Below are 24,771 nucleotides of genomic sequence, written 5' to 3' on the forward strand. Positions count from 1 at the left end.
AAAATAATAGTAGAAAACAATAAACACAATATTATTTAAGTGTTGTTTCCTTTCGTTTGTATTGAATATTTCTATACATGGTGGATATGGTGGAAGACCAAGGACCTTGGTCCAAAGAAGAATAATTCCCATTATTATTTTTATAATCACCAACATTTATTTTTGTTTGTGCATACCCTAACGGGCATAATCATTCAGCCAATCTTTGGATAGCTAAGTAATAAAAGTAATATATTATAGTAATAACTAATCCCTCGGCTTTCATTTCTTCGACAGTTGGGAAATTTTGCTGGCGGAGTTGGGAAAATTTGGTTTCCTTCCCCCCGGTTTTTCTTTTCGCTACGGCTCTGACTTCAGACCTACTTACCTACCTAGATGATTGCAAGTTTTTTTTTTAATTTTGATAGTGATACTTTTTCCATTCACTGAGACTGTTGTCATAAATTATAATTCTAGTTACATCCAACTCTGAGTCAAATTCCTAATCTAACTTCCGAAGATCGCACATGATCTGAAAGCTCGACACTATTGATTTTGAGAACACACTCGACATTATTCAATAAAATACTCTACTTATTCTCGAAACTCGATGTGTATTTTCAATTGACCGTTTGTGTCCATGTTCATTTCTCCAAAAATTATAATATCATAAATAAAGTGCATTCAGAGTTCTTTCCAAAATATTCTCGGAAATTTTGGGATGACAGTGTTCGCCCTTTTTATAGCAATAACTTATTTGGATTCGCACGTTAAAATTAAGACCTCGCCAATCCGCGAGGAACTATAGCTGGTTGACGGAAAAACATATGTTACACATATATGACTTCACGGTTTTCATTCAAAATGAAACACCGGAATGTGTACCTATAACAATGCCTCTGAATTTTTGGATTTGACTTACAATTTACGAAATAGACAAGAAGTAATAATGTTTAATGTCAATTGAAACAAATGTTATATAAACATACAATGAATTTTCCACCAATTCCTAGGCTCAATAAAAATCATTTTCAATCTCAGGGTAAAAATTCATTGAATACATTCATTACAAAATATTTACAAATAGCTATAAATTTCACCAATTTGAAAATTGAATATTTGAATAAAATATGTTTTAATGATACCGGGAAAATAAATATAAGATGAAAGGCAAAAAGTGACAGTAACAATAAATCACGCAGCAAGACGATGTAGTAGAAAATATAGAAAAATATATATTTATAAATCACAAACATTGAACAACGGCAGCTTGACTAGTATTGAAACATAATTTGGAATGTTATGTAAATGCTTTTGTAATGTCTAGCGAATAAGATTTCGTTCGAAAAATTCAAGGTTCTTGAGCCTAATTGAACCCCACTTAATATTTTTCTTAATTTCTAACGAGTAAACTTCACAAATACAATTTAGTGAAGCAGGTACATCATGAGCCAGATTTGTAAAATATTCAACACTATGAAAAACTCCTATTATGGCCAAATTTTATTAAACACCTCCATGAAACTGTCGTATATCATGAAGGTTATGGCTACATCTAGACACACCCTACTCAACCTTGGCACAGTTCCTTTGTAAAATGCAAAAGGGCCTTCATTCTTCCAAATTTGCAGGAAGCAGTCTATTGTACTTTTGTACTTGGCAGCTTCAAGTCCCTGCATACGGGTTTTCACTACATCTATTGGGGTATTTCCAAATACTGAAGCAGCACCTGAAAACATATGCCATTAAAATGACTAAGATACGAAAGCATGCTAAAAGATACCCCGAGGGTCAGTTAATCATAACTCATATCTATTCGAAGTTAGTTCTTGAAATGAGAGACTGGTAGTGTTAAACTTTTTGTTTTATTAATTTTTTTAAATACCGTTTTAAATGCAACTTCATTCAACTTGACTAACAGTAATACACAATATTGAATTGTCGCAAAAGAAGTGACTTTTATTTTTATCGTTGTTTTAATAAAATGATATTAAACTGACAGTTTAATGATAGTGATTAATGTGCCAAAATGAATATTAAACTTATATACAGTGTCTTCAACAGGTAGTCTGAGTTCATACCGACATAAAGTGCAAATTAGGCAAAATGTATTAAAAATGATTCGTAAGAACGATTCTAGATGTTTTCACACAATATGTAATTCACCAATGACGAAATTATTTGTCAACATAATTTTATTAAACGAATTGTGAAAGCTTTAGGCCAATGAACAAGCTGTAGCCCATTTCCAAAAGGAAAAGATAAATATCCTGAATAACTATCGATCAGTTGTCTCTTTATCAGTAATATCAAATATGTTTGAGAAAGCTATGAGTCACAATATTTTCAAATATATGGAATGCTTCCGCAGACAACTTTCTTTCATATTTTCAAGACCCCTTGTCGTGTCTTGAGTAAGAGTGTTTTAACTAAACTTTGATGTTAATGGCTTGCCAGATCGTTTTCATTCGAGACTCTCTAGTTTTCTCAAAATAACGTTCTTTTCGAGCAACCATTCAAGATCCCCTTTCGAACACAACACCTTTACTGTGATTGATAAAGCTACTGTGTTAGCGAAACATGTGATATATATTTTTCAAATAAAATTTGTGGATATCAAATCGTGAGCTGTAGTTTTTGAAAAAACCTTTACTGTGAACGTTAGTACCTATTTGCCATGAATGCATGTTTCCTCCAACACTCTTTGTACATCAATAACCTTATTCATGATAATGTCTAATTTAACAATTTTAACAGTATAAATTTCATTCAAGACGCGTAGACGCGGCTTACTAAACACGGTAGATTCATCAGTTGGACTGGTAATCACAAATAGATAAATGATGAATTCTGGTAAAACAGATAGGTTATGAATTTTTTTTTCAACAATCAGAATAACAGAAGCCTATAGTTTGCACATTATGTCGGTGCACACCCAGACTAAACTCGTTTTTTTTTCATGAACTACTTATAGGTGGAATTTTATATCGTTAGCTTTATACATTTTTTAGAAATCGACCTGTTTTACCAGAATTCATCATTCTTCCAATTGAGTTTTGACAAAGAATTTCTATAATTAAAATATTTATGAATTACCTATTTTCCTAGAAGTAATTATTATTGTATGGTAATTGTTTTTCAAAATCTAATTGTTTGATCTGAATAAGTTTTCCAATTATTAGGTTGTTTCAAACGTTTTTTCCATTTTAATGTCATGTGTTTTTGTAGCTCCATATCTCAATAAGTATTTGTTTAACTGATCGATAGAGAATTTTATACTCTATATATTGTCAAATATGGAAAATAGTCATGAAATAATTCAAATTCATTCAAGCAAATACATAAATTGAAAGATGTTTCAACCTCAACTTCATTATTCTAAAACAAAAACATTCAGTATTCACAATTCCATCTTTCAATATTCCAAGTCCATAGACATCAAAATTAATACGATTACAGGATATAGAAATATAAAACAATCTTCAAATACGCAACGTTTCACGGATGCATGCGTATTGAGCATTTTACCTTAGTACCTACGGTGACCCGAGCAAAATTGCAACCTCGGCATATGAATCTTTATAAACATTGAGGGGTGTCAAGATCAAAGGGAGAAAGTAGTGAGTATTCAGTATTCACTGATCACTTTTCAGAAACGGTTGCAGATCATTTGTAGAATGCACAACATCTCCTTTTTTTTCGATCCTGCTGCGTAGCAGTATAATGTACGTTTTTGGTGATTCTTTTAACTATTTAGTGTTAGTTCATTCCTGTGCGTATTTTTCTCGTTTTTTTCCATAATAAATATTTTATTAAGTTACACTGTTAAATAAAAGATATTGTAGAAACGTTCGATATACTCGTCCAACTAATGTAAGTAGCATGTAGTAAAACGCGTTTTGAATAAAATTCATAGTGTGGAAATTGTTCAACTATTATCATGGAATGATCATGAATAATTTTTATCAAGAAGGGGGTCAGTACACTCATAATCAATAAGCTATTGCAATACACCAAGCATTCAAAATATTGCTGCGCTAAAGACATCACATGTGTTTCTTTTTACATTTTTTCATACCCGATACACATCTTAGCCGACAACAAGAAGTTTCAAATCTTATGGCAGATTCCTACACGGAACTTTTACTTCATCTTTAACTTTTCCTTCAATAACAAGGATTAAAAACTGATAAATTGATTCATTCGTTCATCGTTGTTCTGGAAGAAGTGTGCGCTATAGAAGGAAACACGTAAATTTAGGGTGTTTTGAGTTACAGTTCATTTTTAAAAGTGTAAAAGTTCAATGTATATGCAAATCTCTTATAGATGTTTGGCGTGCATTCTTTTCATTCCTATAATTTTCGAACTCAAACCCCAGTGTCGAGAGCCGGACACTTAGGTAACCTGTGCGTCAATCATTCAACATTGAATAAATGATACTAATGATAATAATGAAACAGAATTTCAATTCCCTTACTGGAAGTTTTGAAAATGCCATTTTCCACTCTAACCTACCGTTAAATAACTCATCAATATAAACTCATCAAAAATTGCAGTTGAGATATAAAATAATGGCATTAAAGTCACATCATTCTCAAAAATATATTCAGAAAAGTCAACAGAAAATTGTTTAGATTTCATCAAATCGATTTTATAAGCGGAAGAACTATTTATAGAACTTTCAAAGTTGATAAACTCAACTCGTACTATAGGCGACTTATAAATTTCCCTTGATTTTGTTGTTTTTTTCTTCCTGAAAGAAGTAGTAGGTTCCAAATAATCGTTGAATCACAACTAGCTAACATTCTTGTAATATTGTCGTTTTATAAGAAGCTATATAATGGAAGCGAATTTACCTCACTAAAATGTTGAGTCCTTCATCATGAGGTTTTACACATCATTGATTGCATTTATTATTGAAAATATGTCTATTTTTCTTCAATGTTCTAGTTAAACGATAACATAAGTACGTACTCTCAATCCACTTTCCTAGCTCAAAACTGTCGATACCTATTATCACAGTCACTAGTAGTTTACTACCACACTATTAAGACGTTCAAAAAATAAGGTGAATGTTCAAACTGTTGTTTTATATTGATACACACGTCTCGAAAATGTGTTCACAATTTCAGCCGTTTAGCATGTTTAGTTTGTTGGTGTAAGTTATAAAAGTATAGTAAATATATTTAGTCTTTTGCGTGTACGGCGATTTTCTGCTACCGACAAAAATGTATCAAAGAATTTGCATACAATTTTGTGTGAAAAATAGAATTAAACGCTCAAACACACTTGAAATGTTGACAGTGGTATACGGTGATCGTACTCTGAGTCAGATCAATGTTTACAATGTGTACAAGCTTTTCACAGAAGGTCGAGAAGATGTGAATGACGACGCTGGCCTTGGACGATCCAACACATCAACTACCGATGAAAATATTGAGAAAGTGACGAAAATTGTTTTTTCAAAAGTTCAAATTCGGAATTTTATTCAATTTCAATTGAAACTCGGAATTTTGTTCTTTGAACGGTAAATTTAGTGATTTTTTTCAAAATAATTTCTGGCATCTATACCTATGCCTCCGCAAATTCGCCAATGAAACAAATTGAAATAATTTTTACTCATGGTAATTACAATCCTGTTAACTTCCTTACCTGCAACAGCACCAAATGCTCCAACTAATAATTTGGGAATCTTCTTGTCCCTATCCCCACCTTTGTACATGTCTTTGAGGGATTCCATGACGAAAAATCTGATGGCTTGATTAGAACCTTGTTTCATTATGGTTGCCGTTAAACCTTTGTATACTCCTCCAAATCCTAAAAAATGTATTTTTAAATAACTTCAAATGACACAATTTCGGAAGTACACAATAAGTTTGTGCAAACTGATACTGCAAATGTGGTATTATTTTTTATAACAACAATACAATAAAAACAGCATTGATATTTCATTTTTATTAGCTATAATAAAACAACCCCTAATTAACGATTAATTGATTACCTGCCAACACAATGTACAATCAAGGGCTAGCCGCACTGAAAACTGAAATTATATTAAGGTACTTATATATTTTAAATATTCAAATATTGCTATGAATAAACTAACCACACGACAAAATATATATGAGAAAATTGTAGTATGAGAATGTTACACTAATTTTGAGTAGGGAAGCCTGAATGAATCTGAATTATTTTCACGTTAAAACCACAATTGGTTGAACAATAACTGATTCATAACTACCTACTGCTGATGCCAACTCTCTTGGCGACACGTGTGCCGACAGAAGAAAAGTTTTTGCAGAGATCTAAAAATCTGAAATTGAAACCCAGTATTTACTCTCAAGAATATTTTGCCGTCTCAATTGCCATATCAATTTGTGTCAGTGAACACGTGAAAGTTTCAAAGCTTCTCACTTTATTTCATTATTAAGTACCTAGTTCGTAAAATAAAAACATGCACTATTTCACCGGTACAGAAAAATGAACCAATAGGAACTTTAACTATTTTGAGTACAAAGGGTACACTTTAATTGGTTTGAAAAATATCACTTTCTATTTAACTTTTCGAGATAAATGAAGTGAAAATGTGAATTGGGGACAAATTTCAATTCTTAAATTTTTATTTGAGACCTGATCAAACATCGTCTTTTGTTTCTCGCTACATCTGGATTACGTCATAGTGCCGTCATATTGAATTTACAAAAAAATGGCTTCCAAGGTGCCATTTCGAAAGAAAATGGTCACTTGTGTTATATCGCTGAAGACAATTCTATATTCTATGGAATGGTCTAAAAATTTGCAGGGTTCTATTTGAAATTCTTGAATTAGGTTCATTACCAGTTAAACCGAAAAGGTTTTCAATTGTCTTTTCATTCGAAATATCGGCTCTAATGAACTATATCTTCGCTATGAATTGCAAATTTCTCAATCCAGAAATGGCACAATGAATTCGTTGTACAGAATCACCAAATGATAGTCCTCATACTAGAGATTCATACAATTCTAGCTTCATATTTGATAATTTAATGGAATGTACTGAAGATAATCTGAAATGTTTGTTAAAAGCCGAAATGCTTAGCGAACCTCAACAACCTGTCACAAATTGACAGGTTTAATACGATGTTTGACTTAGTTTATGAAGGTAGGGAAACACTTGTATCCGATCCGATAGAGGATCGGGTTTTTCGCACAAAACAAAAAGCTTTTGTCACAAGCTCTTTCCACGCATCTACACGTTTGTGCACTGTCGCGAATATACGCGTGGTGTTTCTATTGTGAGCAAATGAGTTATTGGTCAAATGAACACATTTTAAGCCAGATCCAGACGCTTGGCAAAACTCAACAACCTGTCACAAATCCGTTCGTGTGAGTGGAGTATTTGACTTGGTTTGTGAAGGTTTGCAAGCGCTTGTAGTCAATCTGATTGGGAGTTGGGTTTTTGACACATATCAAAGGCACTGGCAGCAAACTTGAGCGAACCTACGCGCATTCCTATTTTGAAAAAATGAGTGGATTGCTCAAATGAGGATATTTTAAGCCTGATCCATATGCTCGGCAGACCTTACCAACCAGTAACAGATCCATACATTTGGGTGGAGTGTTTGACTTGGTTTGTGGAGGTTTGCAAGCCGATCTGATCGAGGGTCGGTTTTTGGCACGAATCAAAGGCAGTTTGCCGCAAGCTCTTGCGATGCCTCTACACGTTTGTGCAGTGGCAGTGAAAATATGCGTATTTTTGATATGAGAAAATGAGTGGCTTCAAAACGGATCCATACACCCGGCAAATCTCAAGAATCTATCACAAATCCGTACGTGTGGGTGAGGTGTTTGACTTAGTTTGTTTAACACATTGCTTGCGATGTGTCTATACACTCAGCCTGGGTTGTACACTGGAGGCAAACAAACGAGTGATCCTGCTGTATGTAAAGTGACTGGCCAAATAAAGTCTTTTCAAATTTCGTGGAATATTATCAGGCAGAAAGCTATATTGTTTCTTGTTTCAGTAATAAAAAATATCAACTGAATGTTGCAGCCGACACAGGTTCATTTTTCCCTGTAAAGAAAATGATGACGCTCGCTATCTACTAGCAAACGTGTGCATGACAGTACCAAAATTTAGCCCGATGTTCCAGCATTAAACTATGTCAAGAGTTTGTAGACCTTACTCACCTTGTTCTTTGACTATAATGCCAACTCCGTGGAAAAATCCCTTAAAACGAGGATTAGCACTTCTCTGATCATTTATAAATTTTACTTTAACAGTTTCCATCGGGGTTACGGCAAAAATAGCTTCCATTACTCCGGCTCCCAAACCGCACAATAACCTTCCAGACACGCTCAGCGTGCCGTCAGGCTGTACCATCTTGTTTCTAAAAGCTTCAAATGATCCGAACCTAAAATAAAATTATCAATAAATTTTACTCTTGAATGAATTTGGAATATGTTCATGATGGAGCAAGTGTCATTGCTATTATTTGAAACGTAGAGAATTTTATTTCTCAAATTTTATATAGATTCTCAAAACTTATTCATTTTCGAGATAATTATTTCTCTTATGAATTATATTTCTCGAAATCGCTAATGGAAATGAATATCTTCAATCGATCACCAACAAATGACTTACTATCAAAAACTGTAACGTCAGGTGCTTTTCAACAAGGGCGTGTACTTGGAAGCGATGCGATGGGTAGCTGTAGTTTACACGTGCTCCCGACTTATATCATTCACTATGGAGTCAAGCAAAGCTAAGTCAGTCGAACCTTTTCCGTTCGAATATCTTTTGAGCAGAAACACGTTCGCAGCTTTCCTTTGGTGTTCAATAATAACGAAGTTGTTTGAGATGTTTGGATCACCAGTCATGCGATGGCTTTTTCTGTACAAAATCTAGTAGTCTCAAATTATGCTTAGAGTCATCAAAAGGTTTACAACTTTCTAGTTCAAAATGGTGTTTGACGTTTTTAAAAAGCTGACTTTGCTATTCCTGTCACGTGATTATGATAATTTTGGTTTACAATTTATACCCAATTTAAACCACAGGTAGCGGAATTATTATGTGATGTTCTGTCCCATTCACCTTCTCAGAAAAAAAAGATGCGTTGGCTTTTTCATTCTTTTTGTAAGTTCTATGATAGGTAAGTACTTCTTCAGGAGAAATAATTTTCTCGAACTCAAACTTTGTTATTTCTGAGCAATATCAATTGATCAATGTATGAAACCACTTGTAGGAAAAGTCGACCAACATGCTGATTGTAGGTACTCATGGTATTGCTAAATAACAAAGTTTTCGTTAAAAAATAGAAATATATCGATAACATTTTGATAAAACTCAAATGAAATATCAGACATAGGTACTCAATTTACCTTACGGCACTTTTTGGTATAGACCCATATAGAAGTACGCTAAGACCCCTATAAAGACCAAAAAATCCGTGACTCTTCATAGTTTTTTTCACACAGTCGGCTATCCCACTGTATTGCTTTTGACCCCCCTTTTCGTCCAGCTGGAGCTGTGTTTTGACATATTCAGTAGGAAAGGTTATACAAATTTCGATTCCTCCAGTAATACCACCTGAAAATCATAAAATTCAAATGTTAATTTTATGATATGATTTTCCCTCGTAAGCTTATAACTATAGTTATTCTATCAAAAGGTAAACCAGGAATTTCTGGCGTAGAATAAATCTAAAACGAACACTTCTTCCTATCACCAGAAATGCAATACTCTTCTCGACCGCCTTTTATCAATCAAGTTGGCGTCTTCAGAAGATAAAAAAAAAGATGCCAATTTGTTAGATAAAACGCGCGTCTAGAAGAGTATTACATTTCTGGCGATTGGGAGAAGTGCTTGTTTTGGATTATCCTATTGTCATAATGAAATGTATCTCAATCACCAGTGTGTAGAAGAAGTTTTTAAACACTAGTATCAAAATGTTTGAAAAACTGAAGACACACACAGACGAATTTGATTATATCTACTATACAATAAAACTATTGAGTCATCAAGATTTTTTCATCAATACACGTACACGAAATTAGACGTTGGTATTTTCAATAAAATAATAATTTAAGATAAAATCTCACGGCCTCTGGTCTAGGGATTTTATCGAATTATTAAACAATCGAGTCATTCACTTAGAAAAATTCAGAAAAACATGGATTTCCGCAAATTTTAACCCACTAAACTTAGTGCACTCGGAATGTTATAATTAAAAAAATTCAAAATAGCATTTCTCATCAAATTTGTAAAAAGTCATTCGAAAAAGATTTTCTGGCAGTTTTATGATTATATACTTGACTTCATCAAGCTAGCATTAAAGTATGACTGCGGCAAAGATTAAATAGTTTTAAAATATTTCAACGATTTACAAAGACTTCATTTTTCATGTATAAAATTAGTACGAAAATTCAAAACATTTTCAATTGAAGTGAACGCCATGACTGAAGAAATGAGAAATTAGGTATTTAGTTAAACTAGTTTTGAACAATGTATTGCTCTACATGTCGTTATGATCAATAGAACTAAAACTTCTTTTAATAACGTCTTGAAAGTCATAATGTGGTTCATATTTGAGCAGACTTTTCGCATTAAATTCTATGAAGGGTGAATATCAGTAAACGATTTACTCTTATAAACTTTTTGATTCGAATAACCCTGTAAGTAAGAGTCATTCGGCATTAAATCGAGCGATCGTGGTGGCAAACAATATACCCCCATCTTATACATTTGCACTGCTGAAAAATTTCGGGATCTCTCAGTTGTCAAATATCATCCGCAAATCCGTTTTTTCCTGACTTCTTTATCCTGATATTTGATTGATAAATTACATTTTCTTGGTCCACCCATGGCAATTTTGATAACACGGCGGATTTATGAAACACACTTCCTAAGACTAAGAACTAAGACATCGACCATAACAGAACGTAGGTATATGCAAATTTGATTAAGACTAAGAACTATGCCCAGAAAGGTGGCCAACATTTAACTAATAACTAAGAGCTCAGGTTACAACAAAAATGAGCATGTGCCAAATTGAGATATTTACAGCTGTTATTGACCAGAGAAATTTCAAATGTGTACCATTTATAATAATGGAAACAATAAATGAAAGAGTGTACATTTTTTCTATTTCTCATTTTTTAATTTTTATTAGTGGAAACAGATTCATCAAGTTTATTAATTTTTTCCACCAAAAATACGGGTTTCAGAGATCATTGCTAACAATTTCTCAAAAAAACTTAAGATATTGCCATTACAAATACAAAAATACATTAGAAATGAAGTTTCCTGTGCATACAGTCGAATAACTATATGGAATTTTAAACGATTTTGTCATTTACTATAATTATTTTGATATAGAATTCAAAATTCTGTCTTTCATGGATTTATTGTTGAAATTATTTTCTTCAGATTGACACATCTGAGGTTGAAAATTCTCCAGAGAACGCTTCATCATAATATATATTTTTCATGAAAAAAATGTAAATTTGTGCAGAAGAAAGTATAAAGCAAGATCGAACCATGTAAAAAAGTGGCGTGGTAAATAAAATCATGTGTTTCCTAATCGTATATTGTTGTGCAAAAAAAGTTGTAAAATTTGAGTTTCGAGAGAAAAACCGACACTTTTTGACTTCAGAATCGTATTTTGCTCTTTTTATGTATGATGCGAGTAAACCGAATATTTACCACATTAATGCCTTTGTTGACTATTTCTGAACGGCTATGTTGTTTGTTAATGTTAACCGTTTCAACGAATTTATCTAAAAATTCCAATATTTATTTGTCATACATTTCTCTCGAATGATTATCGTTGAAAACACGAGCAGTGTCTCCTGCATTTTCATATTTTTAGTACAAACCCAGTATTTTATTCTCATTAGTATAATTGAAAAGTGTTCAGTTCAGACTTTTCAAAAAGTGTGTCTATGAATGAACTAGGACCACTTTTTGAACTTTTCTTTCGGAAACTTTTCTAATGGTCGCTTAAGATGCTTTGGCACTTAAAATATTTAAAAATATGTTGATCCATGTTCCTACATGATTTTTTATATTTTTGTGGTCTGTGGTTACTTAGAAGATTCTTCTACATTTTTTTTCTTAATTTAAATTGTAAGGTAGAATTGTTCAAAGAGTTTGTTTGCTGTTACTGCTGCTGTGATATATGCCGCTCGTTTCGGTACGCGATATTTTGAGAAGAGACAACTTGCTTGCATAATTTGTTGAACCGTAATTTGCCGTTAAAAAGTTGTTTCAAAAAAAGAGAAATATATTCGTCTGGTAGAATGAGCTTAGAGACTTCAGAAATGATCTTGAAAATTTTACAATAAACCAGATTTTTGATGTAATAATTTGGACAATTCAAGTGATTCTGTAATATTCATTAGTGATTTATTAGTAACTGAAATGAGTTTATGGTCGGAAAACACCAATGAAGATTTAACGGCCACCCTGTATAATTAGGGGTGATTGTTAAGAATATATCTTGGAAAATAGCAAATTCTCCATTTCGGTCAAGAATCCGTGCTGGGTCATTCACAATATAAGTAAGGCCGCTGCTTATTGTAAAAGCATGTTTACATCGAGATCACCAAACATTTGAAATTGATAAAATACTTGTAGAAAGTTCAGTAATGTGTAACACTTACCTATAGATCGATATGCGCAATTTATGACTTTAGTGATTTTAATAATTTTGTTTTGAACAGCGCGACAACAAAATGTGAATGTTGTAGTATTTCTAGTTGGCAAAAAAGATCGATTTGTTTGAAGAGAAAAATTCTAAATTTATGTTCAAATTGGAAATGGAAATCGTAGTCTGCATGTATAAAATCGGCATGTTATTTGTAGCACCAACATTGGTTTCTGTGACAGAATAGAAGAAATATTAGTTTACAAATTTCGGTACAGAAGTGAAATTGAAAGTTGGTACTTTCTAATGGAATGATGATAGGACTCTGACAAATGTCGTTAATGGTGGTTTTCAAATAATTTTTGAATTGATAATTTTTTAAGGACAAAACACAAGAACTACAGGAATATCCTTAAGACGCTCTAAGAGCGGTGCCTGTGCGAAAGTAGCGATTCACGTTGGATTTAAATCGCTGGAGATTAAATCTATTTGGAAAAACGTTCTTAGGAAGTTTATTCCACATAAACACAGTTCTCCAAATGAAATAGTTCTCAAACAGAGGAGTTCGAGGTGTTCTGATTTGAACCTCAAAACGATGAGCAGTCACAGTCCGTCGCGTATTTCTTATATGTACCGCTCTTGGTGGAATCGAATATGCCAAATCACTTGAACCTTTCTTCGTTGTTCCAGACTATCACGGTTGCAAGTGATGTTCGTGTCTCCAATCAGACGGATGGCTCTTTTCTGGACGGAATCCAGCAGCTTCAGAGTATGCTTAGGGGCGAAGCTTCATACACAAGAACAATATTCCAAAGTAGATTTGATCTGAGCTTTATAAAGCGTCAAAAGTTGCTGAGGTGAGTACAGTTTTCTGGTTCGGAACAGTGGTTCAAGATTTTGAGAAACAGTCTTTGTAATTCCGGTGACATGAGTGTGCCAAGACATATTGGTGTCCACCCGGCCTTCGCTTCATCTGGAGTTTTTGATCTTAGGAGTGCTAGTATGCATTTTTTAATCCTACAATGAATAAGACCCAAAAATATATTCCTCACTTAAGTATATACCGGCTCCCACTCCTTCTTGGCTCAAAGACCCAAGAGGGAGTGGGAGCCGGTATATACGGTGGTCCAGGCAGAAGTAGCGGCCATCGAACACTGTATAGGGGAAATAAACAGGCGCTCAGCTCATTTCAAGTCTTCTCAAGACTGGTGGGAAGTTTTCTGAGCGCACTCAAAGAGTTAAGTACCCAAAATAGGGTCACAATAGCTTTGGCACCCGGACATGAGGGTCACAAGGGCAATGAGAAGGCCGATGTTCTAGCCCGTGAAGGCGCATCCAAGGCTATGATCATCCCAGAACTCTTCTGCGGGGTAGCGAAAGCATGTATAAAGACATCCATAAACTCATGGATATAAGCGCCGAATCTATAGATTGGTGGAACAAGCTCCCAGGAATGAGGCAGGCGAAAGAGTTCATAAAGAAATCATCGCCCAGATTCACGGAAGACCTGATAACACAGCCGTAAGGTTGTAAGGGTAGTGTCGGGTCTACTAACGGGGCATAGCCGTCTCAGGAAACATATGAGCAACATGGATCTGACAGAAGAAACCCAATACAGGTTCTATCAAGAAGAGGAAAAAACCGCACTGCGTGTGCTCTGTGAATGCGAAGCGTTAGCAAGGCTGAGACACGCAAGATGCAGGGAAGAGAAACCAGAGGCTGCCAGCTATATGAAGGGGTCAGTGTCAAGACTATGGAGTCTTATCAAGCTAGACAATGAGCTCTAACAACCAAAGAGCATCACAAAAGATCTGAAAAGGTCGCAGTGAATCAGGCAAGGGGCCAGCTCCCCGACAATCTAATCTAATCTAATCTGAGTAAAAGAAATCAATTCTGATTTAATTTTCGTACCAAGGATGATGATGTGCACAACTTTTAAAGTATTATGGATAGCACACCCTAACAATTCATTTATCGTTCAATTGTTCTTTACATTTTCAATAGCTTTCATTTAGGAAAGTTTGTTAAGTGTTAGGATACCCGTCTCCCACTTTGATTAGATCAGTACTAATTTTTGTTCAGGGTCTTTTGTGATCTTCATCCTGCCAAAACAGTGTTGTATTGTCTACAAATAATGCCTACAAACTGTCATATATCATACATCATACATATAGTAAAACAGAGTAATACCCCTGGGGAACACTACGATGTATAACTGTAAATTATGTTCATGTTGTACTGTTTACAAACTGTTTTGTTTGTAAAACTTCACACATAAATAATAACGAAACTTTTCGGTTACCAAGTGGCCCTGGAAACTCTTACCGAGAATTTCCAAATTTTGAGTGAACTTCCAAAAAATATTCTCCTTAATAAAACCACGAATTGTCTCTAGTCTGGATTTCTGCCACACACGCCTGGAAGGTAACGAAGCTGTCGACTTCCTTGCAAAGGAGACTGCTGCATCGGACCAGAACTTGTCACGATATCGCGTTAGGTTTTACAAAAAAAAACACTGGAGAAGTGTTTCAGACTTCTGGTAAATTTTACCATGTTTGAAGGCGAGGATGATTTACTTGCAGAGGTTACTGTCATCTGTATCAATATATGAAAAGATGTGAACTGTCAGAAGACAGTGCGTGTAGTATCTGTTTTGAAGATGTAGAAACAGCAGATCACATATATTGTGCCTTCCCGCCACGGAACGTATCAGGATGCCAGAGTTTGGCAACGGTTTTTTTAAAGGACAAAACACAAGCACTACAAGAAAATCCTTAAGGCGCTCTAAGATTGGTGCCTGTGCGAAAGTAGTGATTCACATTGGATTTGTATCGTTGGAGATTAAATCCATTTGGAAAAACATTCTCAGAAAGTTTATTTTACATAAATGCAATGATCCAAATGAAAGAGTTCTTGAACAGTGAAGTTCGAGGCGTAGTGAGTTGAACATCAAAACAATGAGCAGCCACAGTCCGTCGCGTATTTCTGATATGTACCGCTCTTGGTAGAATCAAATGTGTCAAGTCATTTGAACACTTCCCGTGAAAGTATCTATAGAAGAGAGACCAGTCTCTAACCTTTCTTCGATGTTCCAGACTATCAAAGTTGCAAGTGATATTAGCGTCTCCAATCAGGTGGATGGATTTTTTCTGGATGGAATCCAGCAGCTTCAGGGTATGTTTAGGGAAGGAGTTCCAAACATGAGAACAATACTACAAAGAAGGTCTGATCTGAGCTTTACAAAGCATCAAAAGTTACTGAGTGTACAGTTTTCTGGTTAGGAACAGTGTTCCAAGCTTTTTAGAAGCGGTTTTTGCAATTCCAACGAAATGATTGTGTCAAGACATATTAGTGTCCATTTTAACCCCCAAAAAACGTATCGAAGCAGAAAGTAGAATTGTCTGACATGACATTATTATATCTGGTTGGGAGACATTTATCTTTTTGAAGAAAACCGATGCCTGGGTTTTTGCCATCTGATCAAAAACCACTCATCATTTGAGCTAATATATTTTTCATCAAAAAGCTAGACTTATTTGGTTGACTACAATAGGTGTGAGCCACTACAACCCGCAAGGGTTGCAGTGGACAGTCAAATAGATCCACTCACTTTGGATATTACCTACTGTTGCAGAGGGGTCACATTTACTAGTATTTTCATTGACATAAAAGACAATATTACACTATTCTCATGAAATACAAGATAGAGGTGACTATTTTTTAGAAATAATTCAACAGACAATAGTAAGCTAACATTCATTGTATTGAATATTCAAAGTGTTAGAGGTAAGAATGACGAATTGCACATTTTATGCGAGAATAATAATTACCCTGACGTAATTATGTTAACTGAGCACTGGCTGAAACCCCCAGAAAGCACACATATTCCGAATTATATTCTTACTTCTAAGTATTCCAGAAATGAAGCAGCCCACGGGGGAACATTAATTCTAGTAAAAGAAACAACATTAAAACGCATCTCTTTTACTGATATTAGCAAATACAATTCACTACTAGAGGAAAAAACCTTTGAATTCTCAATAATATTTAGTCAAAAGCTGAACCTTTATATAATCTGTATATATAGGGCACCAAACACAGAGGCACTCACATTTTTACACAAAGTAGAAAGCTTGCTGTCAGAACTGCCCATCTCCTCTCATATCATAATGGCAGGAGATCTTAATATTAATTTCAATAAAACTCATCCCCATCAACAAATTCTCCAGGATCTACTAGATTCATTCAACCTAACGATGCACGTCGATACTCATACACGAATAACTAAGCATAGCGCTACAACTATTGATTACTTTTGCTCCAACTTAGATAGGGTCAACTGCTCAGTTATACCAGCAGGTCTCTCAGATCATGAAGCCATAGTCAGCATAGTGTCTTTTGATAACCCTCCTGTAGAAGATAAAAAGGTAAAATTAGGAAGACTCTACAGCAAAAAAAACTATAATGTATTTCAACAGCTTTGTAATAAAACTGATTGGGCAATTAAATTACGTAATAACGATGCATTCTTGGAATTTTATGAAAAACTCCGCACCAACTTTGAAAAAGCATTCCCTATTCAAAAAATTAAATGCAAAAAGAAATTAAAGACTTGGATAACCAAAGGCATCAAAATAGCGGCGAAAAATATGAGATCCTTGCACCTGATTCATAAATTTACTGAGGAACCGTTCTTCCACAAGTATTACTTGGCATACCGTAAAATATACCGAAATGTCATCAAAGCAGCAAAAACAAATCATTATACTAGTAGGATGGACAGTGCAAATAATATGAATAAAGAATGCTGGAAAGTGATTAATGAATTGAGAGGTAAATACAAAAAGTATCAAGAAATTTCAATAGACGCCAATGACCTAAATACTTATTATTGCAACATAGCACGTGAGATAATTAACTCAATTTCTGTACCTCAGTCTGCTTTAGATTACATGAGCGGAACCTGCATAACAGAAGAGTTTCACTTGGACGACACCAATCTTTCCGAACTGAAAAAAATTCTCAACAATAATAAACTCAAAAACTCCTCGGGAATTGATGATATCTCAATGAGAGTAATACAGAATTTGCCAGATTCAGCCTTAGATGCTCTAATAGTGCTAATCAACCACTCATTCAAAACTGGGATAGTTCCCCCCTTTATTAAAAATGCAGTTATCATTCCTATACATAAGGGCGGAAATATAAACGACCCTTCAAACTATAGACCAATATCGCTCATAAACAGTTTAGCGAAGTTAATAGAAAAACTAGTGAAATATCGACTACAAAACTTTTTACTATCAAAAAATATAATAACAGAAGAACAATTCGGATTCCAACCAAATAAGGGAACCAACGATGCCCTCTTCTCATTCTTATCGAACATGTATGATAACATAAATAAAGGTGAGTGTGCCGCTGCAGTATTTTGCGATTTCTCGAAGGCGTTTGATTGTGTGAACCACGGTATTCTGCTGCAAAAACTCGAATTCTATGGAGTCAGAAATGGGAGTTTGAAATGGCTAAAAGCTTATTTAGAACAGCGCAAACAAATCGTTCGACATGGTACGGAGTCTGAAGTAGGACACATACAATATGGCGTTCCTCAGGGCTCGGTTATTGGCCCATTACTTTTCTTACTGTATATTAACGACATCACTAAATTGAACATCTCAGCAAAAATTACCCTCTTTGCGGATGACACCACTGTACTGTGGCACAGTAAAACACCACATCAACTGTTTAATAAAATAGAAAAGGATATGTGCAAAATAAAACAATGGTGTGACTCAAACTTTCTAGCTCTGAACTTAAATAAAACTAGCATAGTCACTTTCCGCTGCAGTATTCCTGATATACCAATGTCAAATGAACTAATAACTAATAAATCACAAACGAAATTTCTTGGGTTCGAAATTGACAATAAATTGAAATTTGAATGTCACATAAAATCTTTGTGTAAAAAACTCGCATCAGGTTGTTACGCAGTTCGTATAATCTCCAATGACTTGGGTAGTTCCACGGCCAGAACTGCTTATTTCGCTCTGATTGAATCCCACATGAGATATGGAATCGCCTTCTGGGGTGTTTGTAGTACCTACTTATTTGATAGTGTGTTTATTCTGCAAAAAAGAGCATTGAGGTATATATATAAAGTGGATCGAAGATGCTCGTGTAGAGAATTATTTAAGCATCATAAAATATTAACAGTAACATCACTTTATATACTTGAGACGGTGAGCCTCATACACAAGAATAGACATACCTTACATAGGTCCCTGAATCATCGTGAATCGAGGCAAAGCTCTCTCTTCAGACTACCTATCCCCTCCAGCAATTTAATAAAGGATTCAATCATCTATAATGGGATTAAAATCTACAACCATCTTCCGACAGTTATAAAGGACAGCGCATGCATTAACCGTTTCAGAAAATCGTCCAAAAAACTACTGCTTGAAATCTCACCTTATACCCTTAATGAATATTTTTCCTCCACTTTTGACTAATTATCTTCATAATTGTATGTTTACTACGTGGGCTGCTCATAAAACATCTCAGCATGTATCCATATAGGAATATAAAAATTATTTGTATAGTTGTAAAACATGTATAAATCTTAATTTATGTATATTAGTATTAGGATTCAGATATTGAGATTTTTTACATAGATGTAATCTAATTGTTTGACCATATCGCATTGTATAGCTTTGTCTACGAGAATTATGTTCTTCTGACAATAAAGCATATCTTGATTGATTGATTGATTGATATTCTTGTTTTACTTCGGCATTGAAAATTGAAACGGGAAGTTAAATTCGTTGAATTGATATACTAACAAAGAAATTCATTATTTGAAATATTCATATAAATTCAGAATAACCTGCAATAATTCCTTTAATCCCTGTATTTCCTGCGGCTGGAGCTGCCGCACCGTTTTCCCTCATCCACGGTCTCTTGAAGGGGTAAACAAATGTTGGGTTTGGAGGGTTCATATTCGTCCTGAAATGAATTCGAGAACAATTTGAATCACTAAAACAGCACTAAACAGAAAAGTTAAAATTTTAATCAGAGCATACGCAACTGATAGAAACTTGGATAAGTATATTCTATTTTTAAGCTAGTCAAAGAATTCAAATTCATACATTTTTCACCCAAATGGTGGATTTAAAAATAATCTCACGAACAAACACATCGAATTATATAATAATAGGTATAAGTGGAGTAGTGAAAGTAAAAATACCTGAATCGGTTTTTTGAATTAATGTTAGAGGATAAAAGCCAAGGTTGAGAAATCACTCGGTGAACTAAGTAAAGTCTGTGATTCGCGTGATCCAATATAAGGTTACCTAATTTCCGTTGCGTTGTTATCAATTTATCTTTATCGACCAGTAACACACTAATATTCATAAGACAACACACATTCTTCGAAGGTTCAATTAATACTACACACAGTGGCGCGCAATCAGGTTATCTACTTGGGTTATGAACTTTGGCGAGTGGGGGACTTTGTGTTGCAAAGTGAGGAATTTGTTTATGAACGTGGTGTTTGTAATTGTTTTTCGAATGAAAGTGTAGTAATGACTGGTTCATACCACTTTTATTTTATCCTTCACTTTGAGAAGGTTGTCACAATGTAAATTAATGGGAGCGTTTATACACCACACTTCTTCCTAAAAGGGTGGTGTATGAATGATTCCATTCATTAACAACTTTCCTAAAGTAAAGTTTGGTGTATGAACGAGCCATAAGTCTTATTTATAAAGTCATTTATGGTAATCACTATTGTTGGGGGGAAAGAATAAATGACAAATCAACTGTGTGGTGTTTTCATGGTTATAGATTCGACAGTTGTGGAATTGGCCGCGGTAGTAGTGCGCCCGACTCACGATCGGAAGACCGTGGGTTCGATTCCTGCCTCGACCAGACATTTTTCTCGAGAGAATTTATCTGGTTGAAGCTGGGATGATTCTGCAACCGTGTTAGGAATCACACGTTAAAAGGTAAGACCTCGTTAGTCCTTAGCTCGCACTAGTTTCTCAACTTCTGAGAGTTGTCGTTCGTAGGGGGGCGACAGCTGATTAACGGAAAAACGGATTTTAAACAGATTTTTAAACAGATGAGCGTATTGCTATTTATTATCGTGATTACTGACTGTTGTTTTTTGACAAAGTTTTTCTGAACGTATATCACAATGAAACGAGAAACCCAAAGGATTTTAGCATTCTTGCATGTTTTAGAGAACAGTCGTGAAGATAGTACATTGGGCCATTGAGTGTACAGGAAACCAACACACATAGACAGGTACCTGACCAAAAACTTTAACCACCGGCCACAATTAAAGATAGGGGTAATTGAAACATCGATTAAGATAGCACGACGTATCTGTGAACATGAGAGTCTTTCTGAGAAACTCAAAAGGAAGGGGTATAGCGAAAGATAATTCGAGCGGATCATACGACCTAAAGGAGAGATCGCCAAAGTAATCTCAGCTAGGCTAGTTAGAGAAAAGCATTCCTGTTAAAATGTTACAGACCGGATTGGGAGAATCCTAGAGAAACACGACGTGAATCTATTATTTAGGCCAATGAAAACTATCAGAGAAATTCTAATGTCAATGAACATCATCAAAATCTGGCTAACTATCCTTAATTGTACACAAACAAGGTTAGGTAATCCACATCGCCTATGATAATGTCTTTGGTAATGCAGACCACGGCCAGTTATCTTCGGCCGTGAAAGTTTACATTCTTTGATCAATACTGTTATCGTTAAATATGCTACATAGATCATTGTCGTCACAAAAAAGCCTTTTAATAGGACCAATTTCAATGACAATTTTAGAGTTTTCAGTAGATGACTTGTTAGAAACTCCTTGAAGATCTTTCTATTCAAGAACATGCTTTTTTTGTGATCTCCAGATTGTTATTGACATCCTCAATAAACATTCAATAGTTCTGATAAAAAAATAATACAGTCCTTGTTGACATGGTGATTTCTTTCTTCATCAGCAGCTGCGTTAAACTAATATCCAATTAAATCATCTTAAAGAACAATTCGTTCAGGCCAGTCTCAACTCCCTACACAGTAGGTTAATAGACTGACACCTATCAGAAAACAACTACTCCCCTGGCTAATACCACGAAGGGCGTTGAATTATATCCGACAGGTGTCAGTGCAGGAATCTTCACAGAAGTTATTCCTGCATATGCTTGTTGGCGTTACAACTACCGCAATAGATTTTCAATTATTGGAACACACTTGCAGACCGGTTTAGGGCTGTTTGGCCACTCGTCAGTGCAAGGTAGTGTATATCATTAACATAAAGTCGATGATTTCCGATAATTGAAAATCAAATTCCTTCAGAGTATCAATCCTCGAACCAAGCTGAAGCATACAACAAACAACAGGTTTGTCGTCGCCCCATCTGCCTGTGAACGAGGTAACCAACTGCATATCCGAAATTTGCCCAATTCTTCGTATAAGGAAAGAAAACTTTTCACAAATAGTCAGTGGGCATACTTGAAGACTGTCTATAAATCAAATCATCTAAAAAAACAATTCGTTCAGGCCAGTCTCAACTTCCTGCGGGAAAAGAATCCTAGTGCTGCCTTAGCCCAAAACATATGTTCATTGATTTCTCAATATTTCAACAATGCGACCATGTCGCAGACTAAGGAACGATAACAAAAAAAATATTAGTGAAAAAAAAAATGGAAAAAATATCTTAAAATAAACGCATCAATTTCTCACCTTACACAATTTATGTGATATAAAAGCTTGAAGATAGATTGAGCAGAAAAATTGAATATGTAACTTGATTTTGACACAAGTGCTTCTAGAAGAGATTGAATGTTAGGTGATAAATCAATGGGTTTGATTCAATTTCAAAATTATTTTTTGAGGGCTTGCAAATTAAATCTTGTTTTACAAAATTTTCTTCACTCTTAATTTATTGTCATTCAGAATTTGCCTTTCACAAATGATTCCATATTAATAGTGTGTGTAGTGTTGCATTTAGAAGAAGACTGAATTGAAAAATTGAATTTATTTTCGGAAATAAACAAAATACGTACAATCTTCAAGAGCAAAGCAAAAACACGTTCAAACACAATTCACATTTATTCACATTGATATTGCCAACAAGTAATAGCAAAAACTCCAGTGAAGCAATTATATCATTTAGAACATTCTAATTCTATGGAAATATTTGAAATGAGTGAACAAGGTCCGCAGTATACGATCGTAAAAAAATGTCATTTTACGAGTTTTTTATAACAAAAATAGTCTCGAGTTTAGTGTGGCCGTATCTCCGAAAGTAAGAAAATACGTGTATGTGATGAATTTATATTTTTCAAAACTAAGGACAAGCTGTTAGAACCAATTTTTACCCCGTCTAAACTTTATTCTATGCCGTGAGTGCTAAAATATGAATACAAGAGACAAAAGTCCAAGTTTCGGCAATCTTTGATTAGTTCGCAAGATCGACATTTGGAATAAATAATTTGCTAAACTTACTTGAATAGTCATAAAAAAAGAATATCAGTAGAGTTTGCTACTCGAATTGTAAAGACACAGAATAAGCTTCCACTTCAATAAACGATTCTATACTATACTACACCCCCAAATCTCAGGAAAACACTTTAGCCTACTAGGCTCATTGTACTTTTTTCCTGTTTTTTTTTTTTTCATAACATCCATTCTAGAAATCTCATTCCCTGTACTAGTATGTACAGGTCTTTTGTAGAATGTTTATAATATTTTTTCGTCGTCTTGTAAAACAATGGAGTCGCCTGGTATCATTCAGCGTGTATGTTGATTCAGCGTTGTTGTCAACTATGTAAACTTCGTTAAAACTATCAGCGATTATATAAAACTTCCTTTGTATGTTATTAAATTCAATTTCAAATTTTTTGTCGAGAATGTGATGCCTCATGTCTAGATTGAAGTTGTTATTTACTACTAGCTACTTTATCAAATTTATTTCTTTATTTAAATTCACTGTTGATATAGGGATACTAATGAGTATGTGGATCATGCTGTAGTAAGCTGCTAGTTTATGCTGAAAAGTTGTCTGTATGGGTTGATTTATATGAAAATGCGAAATCATGTTTTTCGTCACCTTTTGTGATTCTCAGGTCAGAAAACTTCTTTTGTAAAGTTTTAGTGGATGGAACTGTAATTTTCTGTCGTAGGGTTGTCCATTTTAATAGATTGGCTCCTTATGCTGGACATCACGACTAAATTCGCGCCGTCAGACCACCAGAGGATGAAATGACGTTCCAGAAGTTCATGTCTTTATACCTACTCAAACGGACAGAAGGTCATACATGGTGTAACTCAAGAGCCACGAGACCTTTTCAAGGTTCCAGTTGATTACGCACTTGCTCACTGCCTGGCAGGGGATCTGCAAATGTCCAGGGGTATCGCGGTGGTATTCAACAAGAAATTAGGTCAGCTCCAAATATTACGAGAACAGAATCCTGAAGTCGGAGGAGTGCTACAGTTGAAGGAGGGTCAGAGAAACATTTTCTACTTGGTGACCAAAAAGCATTCTCGAGACAAACCGTCCTATGAAGATGTCTGGAGGAGTCTCACCAGACTGAGGGACACGATGCTCGATCAGAAACTTGTGGACTTGGCAATTCCGAAATTAGCCTCTGGGCTCGACAGGCTGGGTTGGAGAATTGTGAGAAGTATGTGGGAAACGATATTCAGATCCAGCAGCATCAAGATTTTGGTGTGCGGTAACCATCTTACACGACCGAGCATGAAGACTGTGGAGTGTTACTTCCATCGAACTTCACAGTGCAGACATTGGAGTCCTGCAGGTATCGACACACGCCAAGGATGACTTTTCGGGGCGAAATGTCTTTGAAAAGGGGGCAATGTTACGAATCTGAAGCCGCCCCTGGCCGATATGTCGGCCAGCGAACAAACACATGACATCACCGCAAAAGGAATGCAGTCGGCAACCGCCGGTTAAACTCTAGTTGAGTACCAAAACGACTACAGAATTCTAGAACGATTGCTACCGATATATAAAGTCGGCTTCTCATCCCAAGAGGGCAGTTGAGTTCAAAAAGTGAATCGAGCGATTAAAAAAAGACTTCAAATAGTGGAAATAAATTAAGCATTGGTTGCTAAGTGTTGTAAATAAATCAGT

At 35.0% G+C, this 24,771-nt stretch overlaps 1 protein-coding gene and 1 long non-coding RNA gene across 5 annotated transcripts; one reads left to right on the forward strand and one right to left on the reverse strand.

Moving 5' to 3' along the window:
• Nucleotides 1-912: 912 nt before the first annotated feature.
• LOC111502724 (putative tricarboxylate transport protein, mitochondrial) lies at nt 913-23,275 on the reverse strand. 4 transcript variants are annotated; one of them, XM_023156877.2, is made up of 6 exons: nt 23,124-23,275; nt 19,489-19,607; nt 9,340-9,547; nt 8,149-8,372; nt 5,632-5,796; nt 913-1,708 (listed from the first exon to the last, which is right to left on the reverse strand). In XM_023156877.2, the coding sequence occupies exons 2-6, from the start codon at nt 19,598-19,600 to the stop codon at nt 1,470-1,472; spliced, it is 948 nt and encodes a 315-aa protein (XP_023012645.2). In that variant the 5' UTR covers nt 19,601-19,607; nt 23,124-23,275; the 3' UTR covers nt 913-1,469. The 4 variants fall into 4 exon arrangements, with proteins under 4 accessions (XP_023012645.2, XP_023012644.2, XP_023012643.2 ...); XM_023156876.2 differs by lacking the exon at nt 23,124-23,275 and adding an exon at nt 19,955-20,092; XM_023156875.2 differs by lacking the exon at nt 23,124-23,275 and adding an exon at nt 19,849-20,057.
• LOC141486468 (uncharacterized) lies at nt 20,224-22,821 on the forward strand. Its single transcript, XR_012467862.1, has 2 exons — nt 20,224-20,608; nt 20,846-22,821. It is a non-coding gene; the product is annotated as an uncharacterized lncRNA (long non-coding RNA).
• Nucleotides 23,276-24,771: the final 1,496 nt, after the last annotated feature.

The sequence above is a fragment of the Leptinotarsa decemlineata genome, unplaced genomic scaffold, assembly GCF_025532065.1.
Source record: "Leptinotarsa decemlineata unplaced genomic scaffold, Ldec_3_MD MMD2_tig00026354_RagTag_RagTag, whole genome shotgun sequence".
NCBI lineage: Eukaryota > Metazoa > Arthropoda > Insecta > Coleoptera > Chrysomelidae > Leptinotarsa > Leptinotarsa decemlineata.

Bases quoted from the DNA above. Each gene is read 5' to 3' on its own strand.
- LOC111502724 (XM_023156875.2), bottom strand. From the start codon at position 20,015: ATGAATATTAGTGTGTTACTGGTCGATAAAGATAAATTGATAACAACG. The intron at 19,608-19,848 runs GTATTTTTACTT...AATTCATTTCAG, and splicing joins AATTCAAAAAACCGATTCAG to GACGAATATGAACCCTCCAA. The intron at 8,373-9,339 runs GTAAATTGAGTA...ATTTTATTTTAG, and splicing joins ATACCAAAAAGTGCCGTAAG to GTTCGGATCATTTGAAGCTT.